General features: G+C 35.1%; 3 protein-coding genes and 2 pseudogenes across 4 annotated transcripts; 2 read left to right on the top strand and 3 right to left on the bottom strand.

Annotated features, from left to right (window-relative positions):
- Positions 1-1,055: 1,055 nt before the first annotated feature.
- On the bottom strand, positions 1,056-4,476 carry LOC113342519 (protein BUD31 homolog 2). The gene is made up of 4 exons (XM_026587041.1): positions 4,365-4,476; positions 2,920-3,021; positions 2,615-2,802; positions 1,056-1,444 (listed from the first exon to the last, which is right to left on the bottom strand). Exons 2-4 carry the CDS (start codon positions 3,011-3,013, stop codon positions 1,289-1,291), a joined length of 438 nt encoding a protein of 145 aa, XP_026442826.1. The 5' UTR covers positions 3,014-3,021; positions 4,365-4,476; the 3' UTR covers positions 1,056-1,288.
- Positions 4,477-6,280: 1,804 nt separating this feature from the next.
- On the top strand, positions 6,281-12,802 carry LOC113342520 (annotated as a pseudogene).
- An 863-nt stretch (positions 12,803-13,665) lies between these two features.
- On the bottom strand, positions 13,666-15,527 carry LOC113342505 (O-acyltransferase WSD1-like). The gene is made up of 5 exons (XM_026587032.1): positions 15,277-15,527; positions 14,645-15,202; positions 14,206-14,559; positions 13,965-14,102; positions 13,666-13,880 (listed from the first exon to the last, which is right to left on the bottom strand). The coding sequence occupies exons 1-5, from the start codon at positions 15,481-15,483 to the stop codon at positions 13,737-13,739; spliced, it is 1,401 nt and encodes a 466-aa protein (XP_026442817.1). The 5' UTR covers positions 15,484-15,527; the 3' UTR covers positions 13,666-13,736.
- A 2,901-nt stretch (positions 15,528-18,428) lies between these two features.
- Positions 18,429-19,794, top strand: LOC113342546 (annotated as a pseudogene).
- Positions 19,795-19,976: 182 nt separating this feature from the next.
- LOC113342509 lies at positions 19,977-22,911 on the bottom strand. Of its 2 annotated transcripts, none has more exons than XM_026587033.1 (5): positions 22,810-22,911; positions 21,838-21,939; positions 21,521-21,705; positions 20,770-20,890; positions 19,977-20,510 (listed from the first exon to the last, which is right to left on the bottom strand). In XM_026587033.1, the coding sequence occupies exons 2-5, from the start codon at positions 21,920-21,922 to the stop codon at positions 20,131-20,133; spliced, it is 771 nt and encodes a 256-aa protein (XP_026442818.1). In that variant the 5' UTR covers positions 21,923-21,939; positions 22,810-22,911; the 3' UTR covers positions 19,977-20,130. The 2 variants fall into 2 exon arrangements, with proteins under 2 accessions (XP_026442818.1, XP_026442819.1); XM_026587034.1 differs by having other exon boundaries at positions 19,977-20,489.
- Positions 22,912-27,418: the final 4,507 nt, after the last annotated feature.

The raw sequence follows: 27,418 nt of genomic DNA, 5'->3' as shown, positions 1-27,418 counted from the left end.
TCATTATTCCCAAATGATGTCAGTCAACAAAGACTACATTAATTTCTGTTCATGTTTTAATTTTTGTAATGACTTTGCCGGTCTTTAATCCATTTTTAAGCTTTTTTTTCTTTTCTTTTTTTGGGATAATCAATCCCTTGATCTCTACACTTTTTAGGTGACATTTTACTACTGGAAGCTCAATTGAGAACATAAGATAGCACTGTAACGCATAACTAAATCAGCTTTCTAGTTTATTCAAGCAAAGAGCATAAAGACTAAAAAAGCAGTACCTAACCAACAAAACCTTGGTACATGTATGCACATTAGGAAGCATTAGTCCTTGACCCCAGATTAGGTCAAAATCCAACATTATGTTAGTGGCAGCTAGCTAGGGCCGATGTATGATGTTGGTAGGTCAAATTTGAAAAAGCCGTCTTGGTAATATGCAAGCAAGAGTTAGGCATGTATCAACCTCAACAATCACAAAATAACCCACTATACAAAGTAAGAAAATGACATCTTCTTTTCACGACTGGTCATTCTCAATGTATCTGGTTGAACTTGGACTTGAAATGCACTTAAAGAATGTTCTTATCTGAGACAAATTCAATTCAAAAATCCCATGAATAAAACTTTGAAAATGGTCCCTATAAAAATACTGCTTGTCCCATAACCATGACATCTATGCTTAATGCTGGATATGTACCTGATCAACATCAATAAGCATGCGGTTTTGTCACCAAGTGGATGTAAAGGTCATGTCTGTTCCCATGAATTTTGTTATTTTGGACCCACACATTATGATCTACCTTCATTTATTTCTTGCCTCTCCTCTACTCTCATTAATCAAGAATGATTATGACAGTTTTAGTATCAATAGAAGCAAAATTCTCAAAGGATAAAATGGGAAGGAGACAAAGATGCATGAGATCAGACGACAAAATAAGACTATTGTTCTTTAACAAGTGAAATGCAAGTTGGTTAACCAAAACATAATGCATACAACCAAAAGTGATTATAATTTTCTGATAAGCGACTACTACAGATGATTCAGAATGATATAGACAGTAACAATCACAAGTAGGTCATGGTGAAGGCCTAAAATCATATTTCAGCGATAGCAACGGTATCAAAATACTAAAATGTTCAATACCTGAATACTAGATTACGGCTTTGATTGTACTCTCATTAAGTTTACAATTACTAGATAATGATTAATGCCCGTAGAAAAGAGGGACCAATCTTCAGCACTTTTTGTTTTACATTGCTTAGAAAGAGATAGAAAACTACTTACAAACAGTAGGAATTAGTCACCACTGGCACAACCATTGCATCCGCAATGTACACATTCAATGACCTTTTCATCCCTCAGGTGCTTGGGAACTCTACATACGCAAGTGGTGCCGAAGTTGTGGTCCCGTGGCTGGATGCATTGCAGGCAGCATAGGCGTTCATATCCCGACTGCATTCACCGCAAGGAAAGTATCAGTGAAGTGTTAAAAATAAAAAAAAACAGCATACCCAAAATGGGCACAGGACCAGCTCAATTATTCAACAACTAATGAGAAGGAAAATTCACCAATGCTTACATCAAGAATAGTCAACTTGAAAAGCAAAAAAAAAAAGGCATCCGATAAATACAAAATTGGCTAATGGGTGATGGTGGTGAAACAGAAAATTTTCGACAGGAAAACAGTGAACAAATATCCAGGGAAATAAAAACTAGTTGAACCAAACTGACTCCTGTCTGACAAACCAAAAAACGTAATAGACATGCCACTTCAATTATCTACCAGATGCAACACAGTTATTGTAAAGGATACTGCATCAGAATTAGGTTACCTATAGACTGTTGATGCAGTCTAAAAGTAGTGCTCATTTCTCCAGAAGCCTGGGCTAGAAACAACCATGGTCAGGTCCTATGGTTTTTTCCTCTCCTCCAACATGACATTACTTGATGTGGCTTATGTTTTAATGAATTTAAGATTGCATAAAAAAAAGAACAGCCATCACATCACTAACAGATTGCCTTTTAGAATCCTACAATAGAACTAGACTGAGGCAGAGACCAAATTTACTGAACAATCTATCTATGGTTTACTGTCTCTATCAGGGTCGCAAGCACCATCTTCTCAAACAATGGATTTGAACCTCAAGCACAACCCTATGTCCCTCGTGTTATACTAATATCACTACAGGATTACGCATTCTATGAAAGCGGAAATTACAACCTAAAACAAAATATAGGGATACACATAGTTAAGTAGCTAAACATGCAAACTGATAAAAAAATATGCAAACTGAAACAAGAATTAAAAAAAACTCAATAAAAATTATACAAGCAAGGATTCGCCCTAATCATAGCATAACACAATCATGAGAAACAATATATCCAAAAAATCCGAATCTTGCATTCATAGTATCAGTGAAATAAATAACCTTAAATTACATATAAACTTTTATGAGTAACAAACTGTATAATAGATCTTGCATTGAACTATATGATCTAAGCCCATGAACTTAATGAAGTAGGGTTTGCTCAGCCCATCGTTTTTATAACAGAAAAAACTAAGAACAAAACAAACTAAAGTAGTTAATCAAGTACTAGAAAGAGAGAACAATCAGAACATACCTTCTTCCACTTGGCAATTAGGTTGCGATCGGCATACCCTTGGTCCAAACAGAACTCATACAGCTCCTTGGAAATATCCTTCCTTCTGTAGAAAAGATCATAGATATATCGACTCTTCTGATGTGCGATATTAAAAATGGGCCATAATGCTTCACACTTTCTCTTTCCATCATGTGGGTCATTTTCAGCTGTTGCAGAAACATATAAACATCTCAATGTGTTGGTTTTATTGTGAACCAAAGTAGAATAAGATAAAAATTACACTAGGCTACTACTGTACATAGTTAAGAAAGAAAATGAGGTACCTTCTCTCATCTTTGCTTCCAATTCACGTAGAGTGGGCTCAATCAGCTCCCAGCCCTCTGGATATCTGACACGGTTGGTCTTTATCTTAGGCATCTTTTGAGCTGAAACATCAATTCACAATTTAGGACCAAAAATTATCTCTTGAAATATTGATTGCAAAGACAAACAAATTATTAAGACCTGGTAGTTCTTACATAGGGCCAGCAAGTATTGAACAAACTTCTCTGATAAACTACAAAGATGAGCTGATCTATTTAAATAGATTCAGGCATTCTGATAATACTCTACACTGATTCGATAAAGATTCAGGCTGAAACTCTAAAACCTAATCCTAACTCTAGTTTTAATCGTAATAAAACTCTAAAACCTAATCCTAAAGTTATTAGGCTCTTGAGGAGGAAAAACCCCTGTGATTGATAAAACCTCTCAAAAATCTAGAAAGCATAACTTCTTAGTTGAAAAACTAATCTAGTTGAAATTTCTTAAAACTCATTGGTACCAACTAAGGCCATTACGCGACACTGTCACAACAAACTATCATCATCCCTTATCAGAAATTTTCCACTTCGATCATCATAAAAGATTTGATAACAAGACTGCAGACACACCATTACAGTTTCTCTATTTCTCAAAGGTTTCACACCATGCTTCGTTTCAAGCATCATATTCTACCAACTGACCATAAGGAAACACATATACCCAAAGGCTTCTCTATTTCTCAAAGGTTTCACCATGCTTTGTTTCAAGCTTCATATTCTCCAACTGACCATAAGTAACATACATACCCACAGGCTAACCAAGCAAAAGTTATGCAATCCCGAAATACCACGCCACACATACTTAGATACTTGTAAAAAGATCTAGACAAAACAGCTCAAAAGGAGTTTTGGTAGGGAATACAATCACTCGACTCAACAAACTGTCGACCATATCATACAGCCTTGAAAACAAATAACAGAATTTCACATGCCAAAAATAGAAGCTACGGAACAATCAACCTGAGGAAGAAATATAACCATCAACACAATAATTCCTACCGTCACTCATCGCCAAACGCAAAATCAAACCAATAAAAGAATTACCAAATCCTATATAAAAGTCTAAACCCTATATTCGAATTATACACATCCATAAACCAAAGACAGAGGGCACAAATCACCTACTTGCCTTGTTAGCAATACCGTTTTCACAGTAAATTGCAATCATATTCAAGTTATTTGAACAATATAACCAACCCTAGAATCATAAATCCTAAAACCCGCATAATTTTCCATCTAATTGTCATAAATATCAAATCAAACTAAACAAATTCAGGTATCCAAGAAATTTAAGCAAATCTAAGGTTAACCTCACTAACTAGAATAAAAGCCCTAAGAAAATAAATCAACGCAAAATCTTGAAAAATCTTGAAAGTCAGTAACAAGGAAAAGTAGAATATCCATACCCTTTGGTTCTTCTTCTTCTTCTTCTCTCAAGGAAAACCCTAGTTTCCCGCTCAAGATTCAGCACTGCGAGAACAAGTTCTGATAGAGAGAAGAGGGAAAAAAGAGGAGACGATATTTCAGTTCTCTGGATCTTTTAAAGCCCCTGGAATTGACATTACGGGCTTGGGCTGCACGAGTGGCGTTTTTTAGAAGGATTTTTTTGGGACCATGGTTTTTTTTTTTGGGACCATAGTTCTATTTTTAGTAAGACATTTAGAAGTAAAATGGAGACACCCTTTTATCCAAATATTTATATTAATATCAAAATTATCCTTCCTAATTAAGTTTGTGTAGTGATTAGTTAGTGTAATTAAGTTAGGTTAATTAGTGATTAGTGTAAGATTAAATCAATATTATTTTTTTTCTTAAAATTAAGTTATCGAGAGGGAAGAAGAAGGAGAATATAAGAGTTGGAAAAAATCAGTTATTTTTTTATTTTTTGAATCTGAACCTTCAAACAACCCAAGCACACTTCAAATTTAGTTTTTTTGTTGCTTGTATTGACCAAAATTTTCTGAAAATGAGAAATTTTATAGCTTGATTTGGGCTAAGTCAAACAAGTTCGGCTACAAGATCTGAAGAACAGGTAGCCGAACTTATCTGCTAATGTAGTTCGGTTAATGTTCATGAAAGCGCAGGTATCCGAACTTAGTTTTAATGGAGTTTTTTGCTTTCAGAGAAAAGTTCTGTTAGGAGAAAAAATTGCGACGTAACCGAACTCAAAGTTCGGGTGGGACATTTTTTTGTGACGTAACCGAATTTTTTTGCGACTTAACCGAAATTTTTGTGACGTAACCGAACTCAAAGTTCTGTTGGGATATTTTTGCGACAAAACTGAATTTGTTGCGGCGTAACCGAACTCAAAGTTCGTTTCGGACATTTTTGCAACGAAACCGAACTTTTAGCGACGAAATGAATTTTTTGCGATGTAACCGAACTCAATGTTCGGCTGGGACATTTTTTTTGCGATGTAACCGAACTTTTCTCTGAAAAAAAACCTCCATTAAAGTTGAGTTCGGTTAGTTCGACAAACTTTTCACGTAATTCCTAGCCGAACTTCTCTCTGCAACTTCCATTTTCAACACATTTTGATGATTACTTCTCATTTTTTCAACCAAAAACGAATGACAAATAATGGGTTTGTGAGAATATCTTTGTTAATGATTTAAATTAAGCTATATATATAGAGGTGGTGGTGGTTGTTGGTGGTGGTAGTCGGAGATGGTAGGTGATGTTCGGTAGTTGTGGGTGGTGGGAGGAGGTGGTGGTTATATATATATATATATATGTGTCTATTAGGTTAGTTTTAAATTAAATTAGGTCAATGGTAGGTTAGTCATTTCCACACTTTAGGACATCCCTTATAACTATAGGGAAGGTGGCCTAATAAGACCATGGTCCCCCAAAAAACCATGGTCCCAAAAAATGGTTATTTTTTTAACGCCACACCAAATCACCTGTCGGGTATCAGAAGCCGACAAAATAATTGTCCCCTGGCTCTTCGTAGTTCTCCTGACTCCTCCCAACGATGTCGGCTCTGTGTAACCGACATTAAGTCTAGTCCCGTTGGTGTTGCCAGTTCTGTAATGAGATCTTGTTCCTCTTTCTCTTGACTCTTGAAAAATACCTCTAGAATTTGAAGAAGCTTGGAATTGATAATCTCTGGGTTAGGTTGTCCACTTTAACTAGATTTAGAAAAAGGTTTCTATGTGCTAATTTGATTCAGGGATATATGGGTTTATTTGGATTTCAAGAAATGTTATTGTAGTTATAAAAAAAAAAAGAACACGCAATTGGGGGATATGAAAACTAATTGGGGGATATGAATTACTTACCCCAACCAATAGTGTCTGCTAAGGGGTGTTTTTTGGGGGCAAAAATACTAAAGTACCCTTCCCTCAAAATAAAAATCAAAAAAATCAAAAAACAAAATCATATCCCCCATTTCCATCTCCACTTCTTATTAATTTCTTTTAGGGTTAAAGATTTGAAACCCAAATGTTCCCCATTCCCTTTCAAATTCTAAATTTTCCCTACTCCCTTTAAAATTCTCTTCTCCTTCTCTGTCGGCTCCTCACTTTGAAAACGATTTATTTTTTTCACATTCGGAAGTGATGAAGACCATGCCGGTACTGATGAAGGCCATGCAGGAATTGATGATGACCATGCCGGAAGTGATGAAGACCATGTCGGAAGTGATGAAGACCATGTCGGAAGTGATGAAGACCATGCCGGAAATATATTTTTTTACATCGCCAGAAGTGATGAAGACCATGCCGGAATTGATGAATTCAATGCCGGCATGCTCGAGAACATCCTATCAATGCCGGTAGTCAAGTGAAAAAAAAAATCAAATTTCTGGATACTTTTCATCATGTGCCGACATAGAAATTTAAGCAACATACTATGCCGGCATAGGTACCGGCATGCTCGAGAATTAACTGACTGTGCCGGCAGTGGACTGATTGAAAAAAAAAGGTTTTGAAGATCAAAAGCAGAAAATTTTGTTACGAGGATAGTGGCAAACATTTATGCAAATTTCCAACGAATGCCGGCATGGTTTTTTCGGTTGAATACAATGCCGGCACCGAACCATTTCAGCTGCAACAATGGTGGATTCAAAGAAAAAAAATCAAAATTTCAATCTCTTAGCATCAATTCTCTCTTCACAATCATCCTCCACTTTCACCAAAAACAATTCCCTCTCAAATTTTATTCCATCTTTCTACTCTCATCTCACTCACCCAAATACAAATACACATACAAATACATACTAATCATTTAACAAATACTTAAGATTAATACTAATTATTATTAACCACTAAACCTGATTGTGAGGGGTAGATTAGAATTTAAAAAATACTTAGATAAGGGGTGACCCTGATTTGATATTTGGATCCAATTTTTGTCTTTTTCCTCTATCCCCCAATTAGTTTTGATATCCCCCAATTGCACGTTCTAAAAAAACTGATTGGGGTATTGTAATGTAGGGATATATCCAACACTTTCATTTTGTATAATGAGTATGTGATACAAAATGTGTAATTGTGAAGACCAAAACCAACTCGGAAATGTTAAAGATGAATTATAATTTGCAGATTGTAAGACTCTTGGCAAACCATCCACATTTTCGCATTATTGTAATGACAGTGGATAGAAAAGCTGGCTAATCAGTGAGATTTGTATTCCCACATTTGATCAAACAAGTATGATTCTTTACATCTTTCAATTTTCAGTCATGCATTTTTCATTATCTCATAGCTTGGAGTATAGTAATTAGATAAGATTGTTTTATAAGTTTACTAATTGTTTATTATGATATGAATTTGGATGTATATCCGTAGTAGAAGTAGAGTTCCCATTGAGATAATCATGGTTATCGGTTATCACAATAACATACTGTTGGAGTATTTAATTTTCCTATTTTCCGAACTATGAAGTTACTCTAGAGTAGATTTTCGATGGAACTTTTGGCATTGTTTTGGTTGGATGTTTGATGCATTACTTCGGTTTTGCAGGACTTTCCAGATATGGTTGATGTCACTGACGCAGATTTTTCTAATGTTGATGATGTATTTTGTTGTTTTCCACATGGAACAACACAGGTCTGCGTCCTTTTTCTAATTGCGGCTATAGTTCAAGAAATATACACAATGTTATTTCTTATTGATAAACTTGTCTTGTTGCGTGTTGTGTGTTACAGGAAATCATAAAAGGCCTTCCCAAGAATTTGAAGATTGTCGATCTTTCTGCAGTAAGATATTGGTCCACTTTTAGTGAATTATATTTTTCAAATTTTTGAAGCTATCATATGTGCATACTAAGCCCTCATTTAATTTCAAAGTTGTCTAGTAAGGTACATGAGATTATTCTGCAGGATTTTAGGTTAAGGAATATTGACGAATATCAAGAATGGTATGGACAACCTCATAGTGCTCCAGATTTGCAGTTCTGTTTTTTTTTTATATTATCACTGCAGCTATGCAGTTATTTCATCATTTAAGTTTTTTTTGAGGTTTGGTTGTTAAAATAATAATAAATTTTTCTAAAACGTCATTTAGGGGATTGTTTTCTGGGGTTTTGGTTGTTAATATATAGCCAATCTGCTTTTGGTTTAGAAGTACTTTTAGGTTTTAAGGTTATATGGATTGTATACCATGCTCGCATTTGTATTTCTAGTGATAAATCTGTTGGTGTCTCCAGAAAGAAGTTGTTTATGGTTTAACAGAGATTTATAGGAAAGAAATCCAGAATGCACGTGGTAGCTAATCCCGGTTGTTATCCCACTACCATTCAACTTCTTATAATTCCATTAATGAATGTTTGCATCAACCTCTTTTGCTTGTCATTATTGAATGTTCATTTTGTGAGTTGCATGGGAGATACACACTTGTTTGTTTGAAACCAAACTTTCCTGAATAATGAGTAATTTTGTAGTATAGGATGCAGTCTCTCATTTGCATGCCTTTTGTTGCGGTTGTAGTTTTTATACATATCACTCATATAAGAAGGATGAGTGTATGTTTTCAATTACCAGTACTTGTTGTACAGTCTAATCTTATATGACTGAAAACATTATTATTAATGCGAAATCGGGTGTGAGTGGAGCAGTGAGTACTTCACCAACTTCTTTTGAACTTTTCAGAATACATGGTAGAGATTCTTATTCCATCATTAAAGCAATTTCTTGTATTGGGTATATCTTGTAGGACGTGGAGCCAATGAAGCATATTTATACACTGAAATAGCTGAAGGATTTTTCTCATGTGGAATCACAAGGCATCACCAGGGTATGTCTTAAGCTGATGCATACTCTATTCCAGGTATTCACATGTTGGATGATTTGACGTCATACTCTATTTCAAGTATATTGGAACATATTGATTTAAATACTCCCAAACAAAGATTGATAGTCCTGGTGGTGGCCAGTATCTATGTGATTTACTGGACGAATCTTCGATCATTTGATATTTATGGTCTATTCTTGCAAAGAGTCTAATAGGGAGTTAGGGACCAATCACATTAGTATGTAAAAGCTTTAGAAGTTGAGTTCATGAATATGCAACATTCTGTAGGTCAAAGATGTTTAATACAGTCATTTGCTACCAGTTCCAGAAATTGAGCAAGGCCTTTCTGAAGCTTCAAATTCGAAAGTAACAGTGAGCTTTACTCCAAGCCTGGCGCCAATGGTATAGTCACTTGGAAATTCGCAAAGTAGATAAAGTCTTGTCTAATTTTATGAATCAATCAAAATAAACATTGAATGTTTTTACAGAAACGGGGCATGCAGGCAAACATATATGTGGAAATGGATCCAGGAGTAACCATTGATGAACTAAGACAAGAATTAAGCATATCGTATAAGGTATTGTCCTTGCTGTTAAGGCGCATATCTTATATCTGCATAAATTGAATTTCTTTTTTTTTCATTGTGTGATGGAGTGTGCGTTTACTTTTTTTTAGGATAAAGAATATGTTAGTCTTTTAAAGGAAGGAGAGGTAACTCAACATGTTCAAGCATGTAAGACTACGTTATAAATGTGTTTGAAGACAAAATTACAGGTAGAGAAATTATAATATATGTTGTACGTAACTATCCTTTTCTCAATTACACTTTCCAACACGTTCTAAAATTAAGATGTACTAATTGTACTAAGTTTTTACAACCTTACTGCAGATTTATAATTTAATGAAGGGTACTTCTGGTCAAGCGGTACGAAATCTCAATTTGGTGATGGGATTTCCCTAGAACAAATGGCTCCCTCGCACACTCATTTTCCCTTAGAAAGGAATGGAAGTAATCCAATGTTGAATGTGATTAATCATCATGTCTTGTACTCTCTGATACTTCAGTAAAGCGAACAGGTTCTGATGGAAAGAGAGAGGGAAAAATGATACGATATTTTTAGTTCTCTACAAACTTACAAAGTCTCTGGACACCAATACACTTGTCGGGTAGAAACCGAAGCTAAACTAGTCCTCTACTTATTTTGACTCTTTTTAACGCTTTCGGTTCTCCCTAACCGACATTGAGCAAGTCCCTAGTTCTATTTTTAATCTAGTACAGTTTGTATTATAGCTGGTTCTATGATGACTTCCTCTTTCTCCTGATGAATTTGTGTGTTCTCTTGTACGAATTTCATTAAAATGTTATTTTATTATACCGTGGTTCCACCGCAGACGAAGTCGGTGATCAAATTGAACATGGCGCATTTAATCAGGACAATCTAGTGAGTATATTGATTACCCAAGTAACCCAACAATAATGATTGAAACACTCCAACCTTTTACCACTTCATTATAGAGTATAAATCACAAGGTGGGATAAGAATGTTCTAAAAATATGATTACAAAGTAAATATCAAAGTAACCAACAAGCGCATAATCAAAAAAATAAATATATCGGTTATTTGTAACCGACATTAAGTCTAGTCCGTTGGTGTTGCCAGTTCTATGATGAGATTCTATTCCTCTTTCTCTTAACTCTCTGTAATCTATCTATACTCTGGTGAAAAATATCTTTAGAATTTGCAGTTTCTTGGAATTCATAATCTCAAAGGTTAAACTGTCTACTTTAGATAGATATCGGTTTTTCTTTGACAACTTCATGCATGGGTTTGTGGTAGGGTTAATTCAATAATTTTGTGGTGCTGTAAACAAACACCAAACTTTATTAACTAATACATATAACATGTTTGACGAAATAACCTAAACAAAAAAGGTTTCTTTGATTCAGGTATATATGGGTTTAGTTGGATATCAAGAAATGTTATTGTAGTTAAAAAAAAATAAAAATTGATCGGGATATTGTAATGTAGTTGAATTATTTTCATTTGCGTGCTAAATGTGTTTTCGAATGTTGATAATTGAGGTCACTGAAACCTTATACGAACGAGCACAAAGTATAGTTTTTTGTCCTCAGTGCTCAAGGCATATTACGCTTCATTCTAGAAAGTTTTGAGCATCTGATCCATCTATATAAAAACAAAGTTTTTGTAGTCCAATACTCTTCATTTGAACAAGTTCTTTCTTTTCTTTTTTTAGTCGGGATGAGGCCTTCAGTTCAATTTCTTTGGATGACCAATGTATATCTGGAAGGTAAACATTTTTTTATTTTATGAAGTCTAATTTTTAAGTATAATTTGATCTTGCTTTGTTGAATAGATTCAATAATTTTTGTAGAATGAAGTGAAGAGATCATAACTTAGTTGGGGATGTCGAAGGAATATGTCTGTTAGAGCTACAAAAACAAATTCTCAGAATTCAGACAACATTGGTGTTCGTGGAGATAGTAAGTATACTTGTCGCGAGGTGAATAAATATTGATTTCTATTTGGAATGAGGATAAGATACTTATATCAGATCTATGAATATAACTTTAATTTTATATTCAAAATGTGATGCAAAATGTGTAAACGTGAAGATCAAAACTAACTTGGAAATATTAAAAATGTGTTATAATTTTCAGATCGTAAGACTCTTGGAAAATCATCCTCATTTTTTGTATTACTATAATGACAACGGATAGAAAATCTGGCGAATCAATGAGCTCTGTATTCTCACATTTGATCAAACAAGTACGACTCATTAGTTAAAATAATAACAACTTCTTCTAAAACGTCATTCAGGTGATTTTTTTTTTTGAGTTTTGGTTGTTAATTTTTTTTGGTTGTTTGTTTGAAATTAAACGTTCCTGAATAATGTGTAATTTTTTAGTATAGGATGTAGTCTCTCATTTGCATGCCTTTTGTTGCGGTTGTAGTTTTTATACACATCACTCATATTAGAAGGATGAGTGTATCTTATATCTAAGCATCTCGTATAAGGTATTGTCCTTGTTGTTAAGGCGCATATCTTATATCTGCATAAGTTGAATTTCATTTTTTTTATTGTGTGATGGAGTGTGCTTTTACTTTTTTTTAGGGTGAAGAATATGTTAGTCTTTTAAAGGAAGGAGAGGTAATTCAACATGTTCAAGCATGTAACGACTGCGTTATGAATGTATTTGAAGACCGAATTGAAGGAAGGACAATTATAATATCAGTTGTACGTAACTATCCTTTGTTTTAGGGTGAAGAATATGTTAGTCTTTTAGAGAAAGGAAGTGCTCCTAAAACTCAGCATGTTCAAGCATATAACCGCTGCTCTATGAATGTGTTTGAAGATCGAATTGCAGGAAGAACAATTATTATATCTGTTATACGTAATGATCCTTTTCTCAGTTATTTTAATCAACACATTCAAAAAAATAAGATGTATAATTGTACTGAATTCTTACAACCTTGCTGCAAATTGATAATTTAATGAAGGGTGGTTCTGGTCAAGTGGTACAAAATCTCAATCTAATGATGGATTTCCAGAAAACATGGGGCTCCGTCGCGCACCCGTTTTCCCTTAACACGGAATGGAAATCATCCAATGTTGAATGTGATTGATTAATCATCATGTCTTGTACTCTAGAGTAAATATTATGGGCCTGGGCTACAAGAGTTGCACTTTTTCAAATGAACACCAATACACTTGTCGGGTACAAGTTACCGACACTAAATTAGTCCTCTATTTATTTTGACTCTTTTTAACGCTGTCGGTTCTCTCTAACCGACATTGAGCACGTCCCTGGTTCTATTTCTAATCTAGTCCCAGTTGGTGTTGCCGCTGGTTCTATGATCAATTCTCTTGTACAAATTTCATGGAAATGTGATTTGAGTCAGTTTTAGGCGGTTGCTTACAAACTCCAAACTGTGTGACCGCATTACAGTGAGCAAAATAAATGAATAAATGTACAAAGGTGGCTTTTGGGTTTACCACCCATGGGATTCAGTAAGTTGTACGTCAAAATTACAAAACATTTTCAAGTAAAAGTAAAACAAGTACACCAGATTGGTGATTAAATGGAACGTGGGGCATTTACTTCTATTCAACAACAATGCCCGGAAGACACCAACCAGTAACCACTTCATTATAAAATGTAAAAATCACAAAGTGGCACAAGAATTAATGTTTCACAAAAAATGATTACAAAGTAAAATCTAAGTGACCAACAAGTATAATAAAAGACTCACTCCAATTCGATAAAAGTGATGTTTTCATTTATTTATTATTATTCAATTTAGTTTATTTTTAGTCAAAAATGAGAAGATGAAAAATATCATTTTTTATGAAACGACATAGTGATACAAACCAAGTGTTCCTGACCTTGACCAAACATCTAAATGCAATGCAAAGTGAAAAGGAAAAACTCAATAGATGAGTTGTTGCCCCAGGGATATATAGCCCGACATCGGCGCGAAACTAATTGATGAGTAAACCCATCATCTTAAACAAGCTTGAAATTAAGAGTTAATTGCAGCTTCCAAAATCTTCCCAAATGCCTTGTTCAAGCAAGAACTATATAATTTGTGGTTTATCAACTCCCTTTCTCCTCCCACAGTCACCCTCAATTTTCCCATGTAACTCACCAAGGATAACAACAGGCTCTGCACATAATAGGGAGAGAAATTGTTTAAGGGTGTGTTTCACTTTTTCAAAGTACAATAAGCACACAATCAATCAATCATTACCTGAGGAGCATTAATCACGCAGAAGTAGAGACCCTTAATCGGATGATTTGCCAATGCCATTTGCTCCACTGGTCCAATCAAATTCGATATTGTCATGCTTGTGTTCCATAAGGTCTTATGGATGTAACGGGATGCAACCTATAAGCAGAAGAAAATAACGCGTAAAGTGAATTAATCGCAACCACAACCCTGCATTCCAAGATAAAAGCAGCTCACGAGAAAAAGCAAAAGTTAGAATTACCTCTGGACCTCTTAATTTTCTCATCAAATTCAGTAAGCTGCCATTCAGATACACAGCCAATGAATTTTTCTTCTTCGTGATCAGTTTCTTAGCTTCGAAAACAAAATCTAACGGGTTAACGTTCTCTATGTCAGCCTTGCCAGGTACATTTACATGTAAAAACCCGAAATTATTCCCCCATGAAGCCGTAGTATTTGGTTTTGCCATCTCCTGCACTGTTTGGTATGTAGTTATCTCCCTAGTGTTTAGTAAAACTAATGCTGTCGACTGTGCATTAGATGAACCTTTGCTTACAGCCTCCATGTAGAGTCTAGTTCCGTAAAATATTACACCAACAATCACGTCATTAATAGTCTGCCACAAAGAAAATATACTTATGAAATTGCCAAGTATGAAAATTTCTGTTAAACAAGAAATGCAATATTTGGATCTTACGTACCCCGCCGAGTTTCGTTTTAATTTGTTTGATCTGATCAAGAGAGAATGTAACAGTAGAGATCGTAATCGGTTTCAACTCTACCCCGACTGTAGCTGATCTAATAGGACTAACATGATCTTCCAAAAAACTACTCTTCATTAGACTCCATGTGAAATCTGTGACAGTATTCATAAACACTGACAAACTCTCTGTAACGGTACTTTTCCTCTTTTCCATACCACCAATCTTTGGAAAAGTTAAAGGAAGAGAAGGGTTGTCAGATCTTTGCAAACAACTAAAAAGAGCACCCATGAGTGAATATCCATCACCCAAGGCATGATGAAGCTTGAACATAAGTGTCCCAGCAGCATTTGTTGTTGAGTACTTAAATATGTGAATCTCCCATAACGGTCTATTTTGTGGTAGTTGCTCCATAGCTATCTTTGTCGTGTATTCTTGTAAGTATTCGTCGTAGGATTCAAACGACAACCCCTCAGGGAATACGGGAACCTGAATGTGATCATCCAGTTTAACGCTTACCTTCTTCCAGTGTTTTCCTCCATTCTCATCATCTTTTACCTGATTCATTAGACCAATGAAAATTAAAATGTGGCGCTAAATTAGAAGTGGCGAGTTAGAGATAGAGGACGTACCATGATAGAGGAGAAACGTGGGTTGATGGGGATGAAAACGTTCTCGAGCAATGACATAGTTTGGGAGTCATCAATGGGGATCTCTGACTCTAAAGCTGCAAGAATGCAAACAGATAGTGATTCACTGTTGAAGAACTGCGCGGTTGGTGTTGCTGGTTCTATCAATTCCTCCTCATGAACTTCTGGTTTTTCTTGGATAGTTTCCATTGACAATATTATCTGCTCTTGCTCTTTGTTTTTTTTTTCTCTTTCTTGCGGTTGTCCTTGGTACTGTCTGACTACTGATAAATGAATTATGTATAGCAAAACAGATCTGTCACATAAATAAATTAAACAAGCTAAGGTAACATTCAGATTCACCTTTGCATGTCCCATGGGATGGGTCATTCAACTTTACATAATCATAATGGTTTAAACTTGACTTTATTATCTTTGTACGTTAAAATCACATTTGATTTCAACTTTTCCAAGTAAAGGAGTCCAAAACAAGTGCTAGAAAAGTAGAAAAGACATTTCTTTTCTCAAGCTAGCCAAGTAAGAAGAAAACACTCAAGAGTTCGAATTAAACGGATCATATGATGACTATTTTTAACCTTGTAGTTAATTACCTTGGCCGTCTGTCTCGTGGAATGCCAGTACCACCGCCCCTGGATGGAGTGGGTGACCAGAAAATGGGCAGAGTTAATTCTCTATCCAAAATTAGGAGGGAAGTTGAGTATATACATTGATTAGAAACCCAACATTAATGCTACGAACGTACCAACTACTTCTTGTAAAGCAGGAAGGAGACTGTACATACCACTGCATGTTCATTTAAACGACAGCACTACTCCTGCAGTCCTGCTGGTCTGTATATTGCTAGTTTCTAGATCTATTATACTCTAGGTTTGCTTACCTTTTTTTTATCTAGCAGATCTAGTGCACTTGTCAACCTCAACCAAATTACTTTTATCTGCTACTACATCCTGCATTTATACGCCTTTCTATCCTGCTGTTTCTGATCGGCAAAAGTAGCAATAAATATTCTTCCCCTCATGGCCTCACCGCACCTATATTATTTATCGTGGAAACTTCTTGGTTCTTGATGGATTCGGGGTAAAAGAATGCACGGGTGAAGATATCAGTTCCAGATCAGAAATATATACTACATTTCATAACACATTCGTGCACCTCAAGCATAACGTGAATATAAATTTGTGAATAGACCCTCACTAACCTATCAATAACAAAAATACTTGGTTGAACGAAAGAGAAAATCTTGAGAATCTCACCGTTGGGTGGGGTTCATTTTGAATCCTTGCTACTATATACCCCAATGATAAGATTCATTGCAAGACCACCATGACCATAGGAAATTCTCTGAGAAATCTTGGCCAATCTAGTCTGACCGTGAAGATGCACTTGTCAACCACTCAACCTCAACCAAATTACTTTCATCTACTGCATCAGTACATCCAGTATTTATTCCTTTTAATTTAATTTATCTCCTTGTTTCTGATCGGCAAATATTGCTGTGTTCTTCTTCCCCTCACCTATATCGAGAAAAGTGGAAACTTCTTGCTTCTAAATGGATTTAATTTGTTTCGACTTTGGATAAAGGAATGAACAAGTGAAAATGATCGGTTCCAAATCAAAACTATGTGCATTAATTTCATAGCCCTACACACAAAGTTTAACGAGAATATAAACAAAAACGCGGTGCATCTAGCTGTGGATAGAGAGGCTCAGACAACTTAGATACATAGGTGAAGAATGGATGCCACTTAAGAGGGGGAGCATGGACAGGAGGTTTGCACAAAGCTCCTTCTTTATATTCCCACCCCTAGTACGTGGCTATGGGGTGACCTAAATAGTAGTTAGTCCACCTGGCACCTGCCTATTGGTTAACTAGTTTTGACCCACTATTTCAAGGGGCTTGCCTTTCCCTCCAGATTATGGACCACGAGTAGGGGCTTTGTGTTTTCAGCCTGGTCTGCAAAAGTAGAGGCAGGTCCAAGGTAGTTAATCTCGGATTCCGGTTTATCTCGGTCCCGAGCGAGACACTGGTACAACGTTGTTTCGGGGAGATTCCGTTTTCAAATTTCGGTGTAATTTCGGTTCCAACTTTTATAATAAGAAGTGTTTGTTGCCAGGTTCAATTTCATGGGGATGGAGCGTTAATTCCAAAATTATTACCACTGCCTAATTGGGAGCCAACTGAACTTGGTACTCCACTGGCTAATACAACCAATTATTAGCACAAAATTATTACCACTGCCTAATAAAACTCTACTTATGAACATCGATGTATAGTCTATAAATTGATATCAGATAATGACACAAACATCACCTCATGGTCCTCATCATCAGTATCAGCATCAGACTTGTCATCAGATTGTGTGCGACGATACATAGCATCAACATTATCCCTGTGAGCTTTCTTTAACTTATTTATACTATCATTTTGTATAATTTCATTTATTATTTCAACTGTTGCTTTCATACATGATGAAGCATTCCCTTTGACTTGTGTGATATGCTGCTTAAGCCTAGTAATTCCACCACCACGCACTTCTTTGTCACGAAGCGTACAACTTAGTTTCCTCGGAAATGCAGGATCTTTGCATATAGCCCATTTCCATGCTGGATCTCTAGTTTGAGTCTGATTAGAAGAATCCATAATCACAACCTGCATTAATGTCAAATTTAAATTATGAGAACAGTTTTTCCATCAATGAAAGATTAGAGAAAACTCAAAGACAATAATAAGCAAACTCTATTACCCAACTGAGTTTGGTTACAATTGGGAGCAAACTGAACCTGGTTACAATTGAACTTAAGAGCAACTGAACTTGGCTAAAATAAAACTGAACTTAAGAGCAACTGAACTTGGTTACAAACTTACAATTGGGAGCCTTTTTATTTATACACCACTAGTTAATAAAGCCAATTATTAGAATGGATGCCTACCTCGAATTTGAATCAAGTTGAAAGAAGACTATTACTTGAGCCACCCAAAGCAAAATTGAACGCTTCTTGAGCTTAAACAACATTTAATACTGCCACCTGAGGAAATCGAACACCCAATTCTTCATTACTAAAGAGATCAATAATAGTTACACCTTCAATTACTATAACCCTAACATGCATCAGACACTTGGACTCAATCTTTAATGACCTCACCAGCAAATCAACAAGAACCCATGAAAAACAAATTCAGTAATTAAACAAGGAAGACTTCAGTTGAAATTCAAAAACCTAATCTCAGATTAACACCACAAAAGCATAGAAAAGTTCTCAAAATATACAAATCTAGCTTCTATTAACACCACAAACCGTAATCTTGCTTCGATTTACATACCTTGCTTTGATTATGTGATACAGTGAGAGAGAGTCTGGGACTGAAGAAGCAAACGAAGTGAAGAAGAAGAGTGATTGCGATAGGGGTTATAGAATTTTTAGGTTAAATTTACTTAAATACCCTATCTCGGTAGGGAAAAATCGGTGGAATTTCGGCCGATATGCCCGAAATTTCCGGTCACTTTCCGTCTCTCCGAAATTTCGTGTTTCGCTAAACTATGAGCCGAAAAGGGAAAAATCGGCGGAATTTCGGCCGAGATGCCCGAAATTGACCACACAGGGTAGGTCACTTCCGCTAACTGGATGCTCCTTCTCTTGTGATGGAAAATTGCTTGCAACATGTGGTATGAGTGGAGAAACCAAATTATGGAGCATGCCACGAGTAAGTAAAATTGGTGCTCCTTTGAGAGGTCACACGCAGCAGGTAACTGATGTCGCGTTTTCTCCTGTTGCGACCGACCTTTTAGCTACTGCGACTATTGATCGAACCGCAATCTTATGGAACACTGAAGGCGTTTGTTTGAGAAAATTTGAAGGGCATTTTGATCGCCTTGCTCGTCTTGCCTTCCACCCATCTGGTAAGTATGTGGGTACGGCTAGCTTTGACAAGAGTTGGAGATTGTGGGATATTGAAACTAGTGTTGAGCTTCTTTACCAAGAAGGCCACAGCAGGAGTGTCTATGGTATATGTTTCCATTATGATGGTTCTTTGGCTGCATCATGTGGCCTCGATTCGATTGTTAGGGTGTGGGATCTACGTTCTGGAAAGAGCATTCTTACGTTTCGAAGGTCATAATAAAGCGGTTTATGGAATTGACTTCTCCCCTAATGGTTATCATTTAGCCACTGGTGGAGAAGAGAATACCTGTCGCATCTGGGATCTTAGGAAGAAGAAGAGCAAGTACATAATTCCAGCTCACTCCAAACAGATTTTCCAGGTCAAGTTTGATCACCAAGAAGGATATTTTCTTGCGACTGCATCACTGGATAAGACGGCCAAGATATGGTCAGTACGGGATTTTACGCCTATAAAGACTTTGGCAGGACATGATATTAAAGGTTTCATCGCTAGACATTGCAGGAGAAGGTCAGTACATTGCCACTGTTTCGCGTGATAAGACTATCAAGCTTTGGACAAGTGGTAGCGGTGGAAAGGAGAATGCCATGGATATGAATTAGTTTCTAGTCTGATGCCTTTAACAAGTTCTACTGGTTGCAGCTCTGTACAAATAGAATAGCAATTCGCAGAACTTCAAAATTAGAATAGCAATTGTAAGTTAAGCTTTCCCATTTTCATAGTTCAAAATTACAAGTAAAAGAAAGCTTAAGAGCTCTAATAAGTCATAAGTGTTTCCCATCTGAAGTCTAAAACCAAAACCTTAAGAGCTCTAATAAGTGTTTCTACATTTTCTTTCAGTTTTCTGTTTTGCTTTTTATTCACAAATATTGGTGTCGTCAATATATAAACACTCTACATATATGATATATTAAAAGGTATCTAATCAAACACCAATATTACCTACCGATTGTTTGAAATTCGTCGTCAAGATAGGATGAAGCAGCAAGCTCTGAAGACCCTGAACTTTGAAAAGCTTCAGCAATCTTCAGTGCCATGGTTGCCCACTCTGTTGCCAAGTCTGCATATTCCATCAGTTTTTGGGCCCTTCGGCGTTTCTGTAAAGCTAATTCCAGTTTTTCGTTTGCAGATTTGATTGCTTCTGCAAGTGCTGGCTTGTCTGCTTCTATGTCTTTTTGCAAGTGATCTCCATAAAAGCTTCGCTTATTTTCTTCTTGGGCTATGTGTTCGTTCTCTTCTTGCACTCTGAGTTTTTTGTTTTCCTTTTTTGTTTCAGTTACTCTTTCTGCTTCCATCCCTGCCCACACATCAACAAAATCTGAGTAGACAGAAGGACACTGGGATTAGATTCATAAGAGATACACACGAAACTTCAATACTGTATCGAATATATGGCATCCCAAATACACTCAAAATATGTGTCAGCTGGTCAGTTACAAACATGCACCCGAATGTTGTATATATATACAGAGCAAATGGAACGCCTGTTTTCATGGTATCTTCTTTTCCAGTTTTCTTTCTGTATGGGCATAACTAGGCCAATGATGCAACAGGTATGAAACGAGGGATTCACAAACCTTGCAAGAAACTTCCGTGTGTGCTTTTAGCGGGCTGTTGGCTTTGCCAGTTCAAGGATCGTTTTGTACCTATAGTAGGAATGCTGAAAACTTCATTCTGAGGTACCTTTGGTGGTCGGCTCTGCAAGGAAATTCAAATTTCACAGAACGATATTAAGGCCAATAGTCAAATAAAAGAAAAAACCTGACCCACATCACAAATTGTCAAAATACTAGAACATGGCGTGACACTGACTCAACAATTCAAAAGACCACAACATAACTAAAAGGACTAGCTTCTGATAAAAAATAAATACATACTATAGAATCTAAACATGAACACCAATTGTGTCATCTAACATGGTAAAAGTGGTTTATGTTGCAAAGACAGTGGGGCTTCCCTATCCTAGTGCATTCCGATTTGTCCAGTTTTGCAGTCTGGGTGACAAGTTCAACCTAACAATCTCATTTATGATTTATGGTTTGTCGACTGTTTTGTCGGCGCCCACCATTCCACCTTACTAGACAATTTAGATGCATAAAAATCCAAAGAAATATATGTTACATAACTTTGAATTGACTGGGATATTACATCCTGGATATTGATCTAGATTTTCGAATAACCACTGACGGAACTAAATAAACTAAATAAATTGAGACATGAATGGCTATTAATCTGTTGATTTTTCTTTCGTATTAAGATTTTACCAAAAAGATCAAACCAAAAGAGCTGATTAGAATACTATAAAGAGACAGTGCAATCACAACTAACCTCCTTCCACTTGGCAATTAGATACCGATCAGCATACCCATGGTCCAAGCAAAACTCATACAACTCCCTGGAGATCTGCTTCTTTCTGTATAGATCATAAATATATCGACTCCTCAGATGTGCAAGACTAAAACTGGGCCGTAATGCTTCAGAATTTCTGTTCACATTATATGGGTCATATTCAACTGTCGGATAAACACAAAATCTGTGTCAGTGCAGTCTTATAAGAACAATTCTCAAGTGAGAAACAATACTTAATTTGATCCGACAAGTATAATATGGTGTTAATAAAATTAAAAAGGTCAAAAAAAGAAAACCTTTTCTCAATTCTGTCTCTATATCACGCAGCTTATGCTCAATAATCTCCCACCCCTTCGGATATTTGCTACGACTGGTTATCATCTTAAGGACGTTTAGTGCTGCAGAAAAATCAGACTCACCAGCATTATAAAACATATACAATCTTTAAGTCATATATTACAGAATTGAATTCGGATACCCGATTTTGACATAGTTTAGTACATCCGCATTCAATTTTTCCACAATAGACCAATTACGAACACACAACATGTAAAATGAGTAAAGCACAACCTTTACAGCAAACACCCAATATCCTAGATGGCACATGTTCAGAAGCACCAAATCAATTTGACATTTTCTAAGTCCTACCATTCTGTAGAGACTCAAATGCGACAATTAACTTGACCTAAACTTACAAACATATTTCACGCAATCATTCAACCAGAAGAATCACAATGCAGCATACATTCGGCATTTTTTAGGATAAGTTAGGGTTTTCGCTTCCTTGATCTACTACAGATAATACTATCCAATATCCTAGACACATGATGAGAAGCACTAAGGCAATGGCTAAGTCCTACCATTCTGTTGAGATCCTACTTAGGGAAGCAACAATAATCATCAGCTTCCTACAGACACTTTCATGCATTCATTCAACCAATGTGATCACGATGCAAGATACATCCCTAATTTTCTCAGCTACATTCAGATTTTCGCTTCCGGCTACAAGCAACTGTAAATTCAAGCAATTACATCAATATTCATCCAGAACAGAAATATACAAACAAAATCAATCTCCGCATAGAACCCTAAAATCTATCCCGAACAGAAATATAGCATAGTTCAAGAAATTACATCGACATTCATCCAAATAGAAACCCTAAAATATCAGAGCAAAAAAGGTAAAATCAGCAGAAATATTTCTTCATCATCTACTGCAGTAATGGAACAAAAACGATCATTGAAAAGGAGGAATGATGTATACATACTTGTCTTTCAACTGTAAGCCAAATCCAAAGTTAGGGTTTTCGTATTCCAATTTTTCTTTCCCGCTCGAAAATTGACGATGGTGGGAGAAATTTTTCAGAGAGACTGGGAACTGAGAGGTTAAGTTGGGATTTTTTCTGTTTTTATTTGTTCTTCAACTGTAAGTTGGACTGCAGCACAGTTGTAAGCCCAATAAATACTTTACTGGTTCATACTAATTGGGCCCATCTATCAAATTATTCTTCCACTTTTTTGGAGTTCTTATTTGTCCACACTAGAAAGTGTGCACGTGACATTTTAATCTCCATTAGTTATCTAACGAATGTCGAGATAGGAAACGGGTATGATAATGGGTCATTGGTTAACGAATCAACAAATCAAATAATATGTGGAATATATATTTTTTAAAAGAGTGGATACAAAAACGTTTGTTGAGGCAAAAAAGTTAAAATATTAACTTGGAAAACAAAAATAATAAAATCGACCTGATAGCATACTAACATATCATACTTAAGAGATGTCAATTTACATTTGTTTTCTCGGTGGCGGAGCTGGAAAATAAAGGTTGGGGTTGCTTGAAAACTAATTGGATTGGTAGGGGTGGCTTAAGCCTATGATTTAGGCATGATTTTTTTTTTCAAACTCAAAACCATGGTAAAATATTGTGCTTTTCTGGACAACCCAAGTCTACATATAGTTCCGCCCTTGTGTTTTCCGATTAATGGCTAATTTTCTGGAATATTTTGTTGAGCATCATGTAGGTAAAAAAATCTAGTGGTTGATCAATATTTTCACTTCGTTAAAGATATTTTACTTCTTTTTTCTTTTTCCTTATTATGGCCCTATTATTTCTTTAAGTCCAAATTGGCAACACTACTATAAATTGGGGTATATGCCAGAAATTCCTAATATTTTGATATTATTGGCAGACCATGTCTCAAATTGTGCATCCATATTTTAATTATGAGTCCAAGTGTTGTCAAGGCTTGTGGTGACAAGTGCATAATTTAATTACTTTAGACTCCATGTAGTTATTTGTTATTTTTGTTTTATGTAATCTGCATTACATCGGTTATGTTTTCTCTGGCTCTCTTCTCAGAAGCCAAGTAATCCTTTTTTTTACGACGAATTTAATTTTAAGTGTGTTCATAAATTATTTGCAAATTTTAGGTTTAAGCTCAGCACAAACAAATGGTCAAGCATTTCCCATCAAGGATTCTCAGTTCTACTGCTTAGGTTACATCATCAAAATGGGATGAAATAACTCTAAAAGCAATAAAGAAGTGAAGTATTACAAGTGGAGAATGATCCATGCATGTTCGTTTGGAGCAAGAATAAACCTGAAAGAATGTCGAATAAGTGGGAAAAAAAACGAACATGTACAAAATATGCTGCTTGGTCCAGGCAGGCTGAGAGAAAATGTGATGCTCTCCCAACACGTGTCAGAAACATGCTCTTCCAAAGACATCGAGCCTCAACTTAAAAAGATCGAAATTTTTATGAGAAATTTGTGGTGTCAATAAGCTGACGTCAACAATATTAAGCTGGACATTCTTTACCTTGATATCCTAACAACAAGAACTTTATTCTTTCAAGCCAGTTACAATCAACATCTTTGAAGTTGGGATTTTTTTGCATACACCAATAAATAACATCACTAATGGTTACATTAATGTTTTGATGCAATATTTCTGACCAAGAGTTTGTATACACCACTAGTGGATTCTGAATTTTTTTTGCACTAATGTTTTGATCACAAATATTGATTGCATAGATCATCGACCCGAAAGAGGTGTATACAAATTTCCATCAGTGCAAAATTCTTTTGATCTAAAGATCATAATCCAAACACTAAAAATAATTGAAGAGTAAATTAACAGTATTTCCCATATTGCTAAATCATAATTTTGAATTTTTTTATTTAAAATAATAATATAGTTAAAATTACCTTCAAATACAATATAGGTAAAGTAGTCATATTACCCATAATTGGTCAAAGATAAGTCAAACCATGTGTATTATATTTGATTAAAATAAATCGTTTGCTGCTGATTTTTCTTGATAGGTCAGATATAAGCACGTGCAGAAAATTAGGTGAGGATGAACGGTTGAGATATGTATGACCACATTTCACTCTTTTATTTACTCATTTGATTAGAAATTAGTTGGGATTTAATTCAGACAATAGAAGAAATAATTTGTGATATTCTCGTTTCATTATTGAAGACCTAAAGAGGATTTTGTTGATTTCATTTTTATTCCAGTTTGTTATTTGTATAGATCAGTTAGAAACTTTTAAAATAAAATTACAGTGTATCTTTTTTTTAAATAGCCTCATAATCCCATTTACTCGAGTTTCAAACTCTGTATATGTTTGACGAGGAAGAAATCAAATAAGCAAAAGAATCTCTTCAAATGAGGTTATGCTTAGCCTATACACGGAGCTGGGAAAAAAAAACGATATGAAAGATCAAATATCATGAAGCACTAGTCATTTTCTTTGTCAAGGATTTGGTAGAAAGAAGCAAATCGTGCGAGTATCATGAAGATTATTAAGTAAAGAACTTGGTGAAGAATATTCTTTGGGGTTTAATTGGTAGTAACATTTAAGTAGGATATGACTCTTAATTTATGTAATGTTAGCTCAAGATAGTATTTAATCTTTTTTTTTTCTAATCTTTGGATCTTTCTCTCCAAAATAATAGATTAAGTTATTCTTATTTAAAAAAAAACATATAAAAGATGAGAAGGATCCCCTCACATTGTTATTTTGACATTATCTCACACGTTGGGAGACATTTTTCTTAATCAAAATTACACGGTAACGTATTTGAAACTAATATTTTGGAGATATGTTCGGTTTGCAAATATCTACAAACCCCAAAAAAAAAAGCTCATTCCGAAAAGTATAACTCCACCATCTACTACTTTGAAAATTGACCGTTGAAAGTCGATTAATTTTCAATCGTTAAGTTAAGATTGGTAGATGGTGAAGTTTGGTATTTCGGAATGAGCTCATTTTTTATGGGCATGTAGACCTTTGTGGAATATCCCAAAATATTAGCTTCAAATACCTTACCCTTTGGTTTTGATTAAGAAAATGTCTCTTAACATATGTGATAGTGTGAAAATAAGAGTGTGAGGGAATCCTCCCTCATAAAAGATAAAGTAATACCTGTTACGAAAACTTGGTTGATATCTTTTTTATCACTATTTTGATCTCCAAAAATAATAATTAAGGTATTCTGCAAATTTTATTCTAACTATATAAAAGACAAAGTAATATTTGTTTTCCTGATATGGGAAAAAAGCTATTAATTGAAAAATCTACCCAAAACAATACTCGGCTTTCTTTTGATTTCCGATAGGATTATTATTTTGAGATAATACTAAAGAAGATATAGAAAAATGTGTTGTGTTCTTCTCATGTTTTCTTTGATCTGATGATCAGGTTTGAGCTTTATTTCTTTAATCAGGTTGTTTAGTACTTAAATAATTATTATTGTTCTTCCGCCAATGAAACATGATATATAAGGGCAATATATAGTGAGATGAGTTTCTAGAAATTTGACGCTAGAGATTTTTGTTCATTGAAGAAGAAAATAAATGTATTCTCAGATGGAATCAGAAATTTAACAACATCCTTCAAATATCATTGATTTCCTCAACAAACTACATAAACATAATACTTTTGTTGTATCTTAGAATACATAGATTTTATATGAAATTGGGTGCACTTGCTCCTTTTTTTTTCATTAAAAAAAAGTTGAACTGTTTGTTTTGGGCATTGTGAATAACTCATGCTTTTATTTAAGACGGTGACACGATTAATGTTCCAGGTCTTAACAAAAAAAAGAACTATTTAAAATAAACCTAAACAATACGAAATTATTACCAAAATGAAAACTATAAGGAAGAAACTTTTGAGCAGTTTTAACGTATCTTGAAAATTGACACAATAGTGTATTTCTTTTATCTTTATAAAGTACTAGTTCAACATGTTGTTGCTACCTGATGTAGAAAACAATCGTCAGTAGCTTAGAGTATAATAGATTTATAATAATTATAAAAAATAAAGTTGTCGATCTAATTGAATATACCTGGAGCTGCAAGGTTTACATTTTTCTCAGTTGTGCGAAATTATTTTGATGCGAATTCGGCGTTGCACAAAACTGAAAGTTCCCCACATTTTTTTTTAAGTCCTTTCCACCTTCCGGTAATAATTGCTTCCATATCTCTTCTATTTTCATTAAAAATAAATAAATTATTTCTTCGGGTTTCCTTCCCGCTTTACCCAAGTTATTATCTTTTTACCCGTGAAAATCGTGAAAAAATAAAATTTATTTTTTACTGGTAAAAGAAAGATAGAATATTTTTACTCAAGATAAAACTGTTTTACCTCGTAATATTTATTTATTTTTTGTTACTCAGGCTATTACCTTTTTTGCATGTGAAAAAGATATATTAGGTGAAATATCTTTTTGCCCATAGAAGTAAGAGAATATATTGTAAGTGTACATTCACATCCGCAATTAGTGTAGTTTGTTCATTAAACGTATTAACTTCGTCATTCCTCAATCTGCGATAAATCTGCAATCGGAAAGTTTCTTC

This window comes from Papaver somniferum, unplaced genomic scaffold (genome assembly GCF_003573695.1).
Source record: "Papaver somniferum cultivar HN1 unplaced genomic scaffold, ASM357369v1 unplaced-scaffold_43, whole genome shotgun sequence".
In the NCBI taxonomy this organism is placed as follows: domain Eukaryota; kingdom Viridiplantae; phylum Streptophyta; class Magnoliopsida; order Ranunculales; family Papaveraceae; genus Papaver; species Papaver somniferum.
The sequence above is the reverse complement of the archived record's forward strand: the minus strand, read 5'-3'. Positions and strand labels throughout refer to the sequence as shown.